Source organism: Poecilia formosa, unplaced genomic scaffold (genome assembly GCF_000485575.1).
Source record: "Poecilia formosa unplaced genomic scaffold, Poecilia_formosa-5.1.2 Scaffold215, whole genome shotgun sequence".
In the NCBI taxonomy this organism is placed as follows: Eukaryota; Metazoa; Chordata; class Actinopteri; order Cyprinodontiformes; family Poeciliidae; genus Poecilia; species Poecilia formosa.
This window is the reverse complement of record NW_006800154.1, coordinates 490,427-497,876: the sequence shown is the minus strand read 5'-3', so window position 1 is coordinate 497,876 and position 7,450 is coordinate 490,427. Positions and strand designations below refer to the sequence as shown.

General features: G+C 39.4%; 2 protein-coding genes across 4 annotated transcripts in view; one reads left to right on the top strand and one right to left on the bottom strand.

Annotated features, from left to right (window-relative positions):
* Window positions 1–2,013, top strand: part of yeats2 (YEATS domain containing 2) — a 23,516-nt gene extending 21,503 nt beyond the window's left edge. For both annotated transcript variants that reach the window (XM_007567954.2, XM_007567953.2), the window contains exons 29-30: window positions 71–144; window positions 491–2,013. In XM_007567954.2, the coding sequence (XP_007568016.1) occupies window positions 71–144; window positions 491–599 (183 nt within the window). In that variant the 3' untranslated portion in view covers window positions 600–2,013. The remainder of the gene's footprint in view (window positions 1–70; window positions 145–490) is intronic.
* A 2,745-nt stretch (window positions 2,014–4,758) lies between these two features.
* map6d1 (MAP6 domain containing 1) overlaps window positions 4,759–7,450 on the bottom strand; it is an 8,152-nt gene continuing 5,460 nt past the window's right edge. The window contains exons 3-4 of one of the 2 annotated variants that reach the window (XR_477410.2): window positions 5,127–5,364; window positions 4,759–5,002 (exon numbers count right to left, since the gene is read on the bottom strand). Coding sequence is in view for 1 of the 2 variants with exons in the window: in XM_007567952.2 (XP_007568014.1) it covers window positions 5,287–5,364 (78 nt within the window). In the remaining variant the exon portion in view is untranslated. Of the gene's footprint in view, window positions 5,365–7,450 lie in introns of both variants that reach the window. The other variant, XM_007567952.2, reaches the window with a different exon arrangement.

Here is a 7,450-nt window from a genome sequence, read left to right as displayed (position 1 = left end):
TGTGTGTGTGTGTGTGTGTGTGTGTGTGTGTGTGTGTGTGTGTGTTTGTGTGTGTGTGTGTGTGTCTCAGGCTACGGAGCAGTTTGCCAGCGACATCCTGAGAGAAGCTCTGGCAGGGGCCCACGCTAAATCTCCTCCAAACAGGTCGGCTTTTTTCTGTGACTGCTTCGTAATGCTCCACTTCTAAATGTATTTATTACTTCTAGAGCTTATCTGGGTCGTCAGTTTGCTCCAATCATATGTTTGTTTTAAAATAGCAAGATGACTAAGTCATAAGAAGGAATTTGTTGTTTTTAATTTACGAAGTTGGTGCAGACAAACAAGTCATTATAGACACGGCTATTGTCAGATTTTGTTTATGCTACAGTTGAATTAAATAATCCGTACTAGTTTCCCTAAATATCACCTAAAAATGAGGTGATATATCAACTAGTTTTTCATCGTTTTGAGTTTCACATAAAATCCTCACATGAACCCGTTTGGGTTTCAGGCCGCCGAGGGAGATCACCGCCATGAACATCCACCAAGCAGTCAGTAGCATCCCCACCTGTGACTTCCTCACTAACGCACACATGGGCTACCTGACAAAGGACAACTGAGGACAGACACGACTGGACTTTGGCTGTTAAGCAGACGTGCTTGGACGGGACGGGACAGTCGGAACCACGAGTCGTTGTGAATATCGGCGTCCAAATGCAGTCCCGTTGCCTGAGGAGGCGCAGGCAACAGCTGAAGGCCTGAGTTTCTGGACTAAATGACAAGAAGGGGCTCAGCTTGCTCCTCAGTGCCTGGTGCTCAGCTGCAGAGTAACTAATGTCTTTAATACTTTGTATTGTCACCTTTTATTTCTGTTTGGAAAGAAGCCACATCATGCTGCTTGTGTTATTTAATTTAGCCTCGCTGTTGCGCTCTCTCGTACCTCACCAAATTATTTCAGTGATGAAGTGTTGGTGCCGAGGAGGGGGTCGTCATGAGGGAAATAAACCCTGTGTGAATTATGGAACTACTCGTTGGGTTTGATGCGCTTTTTCAGCTGCGGCTCACCGCGGTTCAGGAGCTCCGGCGAGGGCCTGCGTGTTCCCTTTGTACGTACTTTCAATCTGAGCGGTTCTCCCAAAGGCGTTGGCTGCTATGGCAACCACCGATCGTCATAATCATCAGAAATTCGCCGTATCTTTTTTAATGCATTTCAGTGTTACCCCAACCAGCACAAGTAATTATGAGCATTGCAGCAGCAAAATACAGGAATTCACTGTTTGCTTAGGATTTTAACGTGTACTGGAAGCCTGTCATGTCTGACCTTTGACACTAAGTGAATGATTGTCATCGTGACTTGATGGTAATTCACACATAAGGTTTTGCGACCTGTTTTTAAGTGTTCTGTTTAACATCCGTTGTCATATCCATCATGGTGTGTATGATGCACACCAGTCAGCCACAAAAGTAAAAACTACTAACAGGTGGCATAACTATTATGGGTCACCCAATTAACCTACAATTCTTCCTTTTATTTTTACGTTTGGTTGCTAAGCAGAGGTGACGATAAAGTAATGTGGAATTAGGCACACCTCGTCAATAAGGACCTAAAATAATTAGTCTAATAGTTTCCATGTCCTGGCTGACTGGTGTGCATAACCAGTCAGTCAATTATAAGTTCCTAAAGTGTTTTTTTTTTTTGTTTGTTTTTTTCTCTAGCATCAACATTTTAATATTTAAACCCCAACGGTGGTGTGTGTGTGTGTGTGTGTGTGTGTTGTCCTGGTGTAAATGAAATTAATGGTGAGTACTGTTATGTGATTGTCATTTTATACAAATAGGCGTGTTTTACTGAGCTTTTGTATGACTGGATAAGCAGATGTCGTTATGACTCGATTGGTTATAATGCTTGTTTAACCAAATGGAATTAGTGTGCAAGATACCTAAACACTGTAATGTATTTTTTTTTTCTTTGCAAACCAAAAATATGATCAATATTCTTATAATAAACTAAGTAAAAATATTTCTTGAAATCTAGATTTGTGTGAGGTGTTTTGGTTTGTGTGTCTTGTGATGAGCTGTAAGGATCTTACTGAATAAAGCAAGGGTGACTTGCAGCTCAAGTAAGAAGCTAATATATGCAGTCCTTATCAAAATTATTTTGAGAAGATTATTCTGAAAATAATTTGGGGGTGTTTTAGAAATGCTCTTTCTCCAGTGCGGGATGACGACGTAACAATCAGCTCAAATGAACAAGAATTAAATCGTAAAATGCTCCACAATGAGGTGTCTTCAAATACAGTGAGAGCCGCTCTGCTGTGTGTGTAGACCACATAAATCAAATCACTGTTACGGTACTCCTTACAAAGAAGTGGCTCTGATATAACAGTTGCCCAGGCAACCAGTGGAATACCTAGTGTCTCATACTTTTTTTTTTTTTTTTTTTTTTTTTGGCTGCTTTTCAGGTGAAATCTTTAAATGTGATCACAAGACTTACCAACTACTGCTGGCTGAGGAGAAGAAATGCTACAAATACATTCACAAACAGCCTCAACACCCGTCATGCTGTTTTTGTCCAGTTGTGGCAAGGGTTTCTTTTACGTTTTGTAAAGAGTTATTACTAAGCTTGCTATTGTTAAAGGTCTTTAAGTTCATTTTCTCTTCAGCAGATAATCAGAAAATCACTCAAATGATGTTTTAACAAAGCATTGAAGTCAGTTTGATCTCTGTGTGCAGGACTGAAACGAGTTGGGACTGTCATTAGTGGGAAAACGATCTATTCACAAAATTGCTTCATGTTGGATAAACTTGACAATTGATCTGTTATTTTAGTTGTGCTTGGATTTAGTAGCTGTGCTTTTTTTTTTAATAAAGTTGTTTTCTTTTGCTTAAAATATCTTCCCAGCCCCAATATATTTTTCTATTGTTTAAGCTTTGTATTTTTGCTAAGTATTGTTAAGAAAATAAATTTAAAATATGCTAGTTTTAAAACTTAACATGTCTTGACTGAAATTGCCTAATTATAGTTTTCAGATTAATAACTTATTCTGCCCTATTGACCTTTATTTTACCTGTAGTTGCAGCAGATGGTTTGCTAACATCTTTCTGAACTGCCGTTTGTCTGTGTGGGAAACAATCAGGAGAAGTTCCAGTTTTCATATTGATCTGTGAAAAGCCTTAAAACAGCAGGAGTCCAGACCAGTAAAGGAGAGTCTCTGCTTCCACTTTGTTTAGACAAAGGGGACAAATGGCCTTTGATCTTGGAAACAAATTGCAGGGAGTTTCTAACTTTAGAGAGGGTCAGAGACAGCTCCTGGTTGGATGAGCAAAGATACGCCTTATTTGAATAAATTAAAAGACAAGAATACGCCTTTACTGTAAAACTTTCTACACAGGAGTAACAAATCAGATTTGCTCTTGCAATTCTCCAAAGACGTCTTTGCTTTTCTTTCTTTTTTTCTTCTTTTCCATTTGTCTCAGGTAAATTAATGTATGTCTCTGTTGTTCTGCAGTTTCTGTTGTAATTTCATGCGTTGTCTTCTATTGGATTAAACTCTGAAATTCTGTGACGTCAACACTCATTGTTTTCTGTGTGGTTTCACTTCGGCCTGCCGGGAGAACCTGGGATCCGTGAGGGGAAGATAGAGCCAGAGATTTCCCAAAATTTATTATAACCTAAAATCTTCAACATTATTTACCACCAATGACAAAAACCCCCCAAAACATTTTCACTTTCCTGCCAAATTCACCAAATGCACAATTCTTAAGTAATAAGTAGTATAAGATAAGTAGAATTTCAAAAGAGCATTAGAAATCTTATGTTTTTTGAACAATAACAATATTTGTTGTTAGTCTGTTGCTAAGAGATGAGAGCGTTTTCTGGTAACAACGTGGCACGAAGTATACATCTGATTTTCACTTTTGTGTTGAATGTCTGTTTTATAATATATTTACCACCAATGAGATTTTTTTTTTTTTCACTTTTCTGCAAAACTCGCCAAATGCACAATTCTTAAGTAGCATATACGTAGTATTTCAAAAGAGCAGAAGACATCTTATGTTTTTTGAGCAATATCAATATTTGTTGTTAATCTGTTGCTAAGAGATTAGTGTTTTCTAGTTACGAAGTGCCATGAAGTAAACATCTGATTTTTACTTTTTGATTTTTACCAACTGTAAATTTCTTGTGTCTAAGCAGATAAGCAGTATTTCAAAAGAGCTTACGTTTTATTAACAATAATATTACTTATTAATTTGGTGTGAAGTGATGAGGGTTTTCTTCTGGTAACGAACTGCCACGAAGTATAAATCAGATTTTTACTTTTGTGTTGAATGTGTGTTTTATAATATATTTACCACCATTGACAAAAATATATATATACTTTTTTGCTAAATTCTTAAGTAGATAAGTAAAATTTCAAAAGAGCAGAAGAAATCTTTTGTTTTTTTTGTGGGATAACAATATTTGTTGTTAAGCTGTTGCTAAGAGATGAGCACGTTCTCTGGTAACGTAGTGCCACGAAGTATACATCTGAATTTCACTTTAGCAAAATTTATCAACTGTAAATTGGTAAAAATCTTCATTGAATGAAAATATTTCAGGGCCTGTAAGCCTATTCTTAACCCTGGTCCAGGTAATGTGCAGATTAACTTAATCTGGAACAAATATTTCCTACTTTCCTACTATTAAATAAAGTGACTAAATAAAGGCAATGACGTCACACAGAGACAATATTTTATTGTAATTCAACTTTTTAGATCCTTTAATTGCCGTTTATCTTTAACAAGATCTTTACCACAAAGAAAAAAAAAAGGATCTTCAAACATGAATTGAATGTAAAGGTAATAAATTATTTTCAGGCAGATTTCTAGAGACATCAAAGGGCAGCATAGCACACTCTAAGCAAACACACCTTATGATAAATCATATCCTGAACTACTGGTGCAGAGTCAACATTATGTGCATCGAAGACAAAAGAGCAGGCACACAAACACAAACATACAGAGCAGCCAGTTTCTTGTGCATCTATAACAAAAAGAAGAAGAAAAAATAAAGAGTTTGTTTCTAGACTATTCTGTCACATGCAAATTCATTTGTAGGAGCAGGGAGCCTGGAGGAGTATCAAAAGGAGTGGTTCATCTCTCTTTACCTGGGATAATAAGCAGCTGCTCAACAGTGTTCACAACATTCCTTTGCATAGATTCTTGTGTTGTGGAATGGACTGGAAACACTTCCCGCCGCTGATTCCTTTACACCAAAAGCGAGCCGGGGGGAGGAGAGGGGGGGGGATGAAGAGTCGAAGCAGGCTGTCAGATGTTGAAGACCCTCGATCCGCTTTGAAAGACGGCAGAAGGGTTCGGGGGCAGTTTGGTCCTCACAAGATGCTCCTGAGCGAGAGACGGAGGAGGAGAGACAGGGAGATGAAACGCAGCGGCTTGTTTCAGGAGGTCAAAGTGATGGAGAGAAGAAGCAGCAGCTGTGGCACTGATCCCATGAAATGGAAGGAGACTGGCTGGACAGCGCCGTCACAGAGCATCAGCTCTGCTGTCGGCGTATGGAGCAGGAGAGATTGTGTTACTTTTTCCAACTCAGCGCTGCTCTCCGCATCTTATCGAAGGTTTGAGAAAACCTGCGTGTCTGGAGACAATCGGTCCTCCCTGCGTGGCGCACGCAAACACCTCAAATCTGACCTCCCACACAAATTTGGTCATTACAGTAACAGCTCTCCAGAATGCCTCCACATGCCTCGAAGTCTGGTCAAAACAACTTGTGAACCCATGTTGACGGATTCCCTGATTTGTCTCGTATCCATTGGTATTTTAACTCTATGTTGTAATAATCGAATGCTATTTGTATGCCAATAGAGACTTATATTGGTGATCTTATTTTTAAGCCTCAAGGGGTTTGAGGAAACATCCCTAAATGATTTATGATTTGCCATAACTTTAACCTTATTAATATTACTCAGTCAATAACATATTTCAGTCAAGTTGGATGTTTCAATTATGTCAATCTGCAGATGAAATTTTTGTGGCTAAATCTGGCACATTTACATGATGGATTAAAGTGCTTGTGTAAATTAACATGCATGATCCTTTATTAAATACATGAAGAAAATTTTAAGCAAGCAACATCCTCAGGTACTTATCTCATAACCTCTGTGGCTGTGACTCCCCAGCACCTTAGGAGGCAGGGAAAGCTGTTCGTGTCGTTCAGTAAGTCGGATTGTTCAGAGTGTATCTCCCCACCCCCCACCCAGCACACACACACGCACACATACACGCGTACGCTGTTTTCTGCTCTGCCTCTCTCCTAAATTAGATTGGTGCTGCACAAGACTGCAACCCGACGCACTTTAACAGATAATCCATCAAACGATGCACTCTGTTCCCCAGCCCCCCCACACTTCCACTCCTTTTACGTTTCCCTGTCACTTATCAATCACATGGTGCATCTCCGTCCTCTCATCTCATATGTTTTTTTTTATTGTTTTTTTTTATCGTCTCCCCGCCTTCCTTCCTCACCTTTGCTCTTATAACACAGCGCTGCTTTCCCAGCCTTAGAGAAACCTGCCAAACTTGGCACCGAGCCCTCCCTCTTGTCCCTCTGTGGAGCCGGTAGCGTGGGAATGGGGATGAGGTCCAAGAGAAAGAACAGGACGAGATGGAGGCAAACGGGGGGGGGGAAAGAAAGTTTGGCAGCGGGACGAAGTGGAAAGCACGAGAACGAGGACGATAACTGGAGCACAGCCTGAAAGGACTGTGTTTTGCATTCCCTCCCTCTGCTGTGTCATTTTGTGGATGTTTATTTTGCCAGCAAAAAGCCTTCACTTCACACAGAGTATCTCATCTGTGACTCTTTCTTTTTTTTCCTTTTTTTTTTTTTTAGCAAAATGCCAATTTTTCTCACATTCTGACAGAAGATCCACCAGGCGATTTACGTAAATGTTCTTAGAATTACGTATTGGCGATATTTCTCTGCAACCCTTGTAAAGATTTGCAAGCAGCCTTAAAGTAAATGAATCTGCCATTGCAGTAGCATAATGCTACCTTTTGATTTGGACACATTCATTTGGTGGGATGATATAAACTATTTCCGTGTCGAATTGCTCACATATTTCGGATTGTTGTCCTGCAGGACTCAAAGACCCATTGTCAGTTTAGGGGTCGAGTCAATTAGGGATGGGTCACTGGAATTTAACCGTAATATTTTAAAAGTAAAATTGATCATTAAAACGTAATTTAAAACACAACGCAAAAAACCGCTCTGCATAAAGAGTGAAGCAAACCTTTTGAACTTTATAGAGATAAAGCGAAGTTATCTTACTTCCTTTGGTGTGATCTGCAAAACAAAACGTTCCGATTTTGTCCACTAACGAACAAGAGAAGGAAAAGATACAAAACAGAATAGTGTACGCATGCTTTGTCCCTGCTTCGTTGTGTGTGTGTGTGTGTGTGTGTGTGTGTGTGTGTG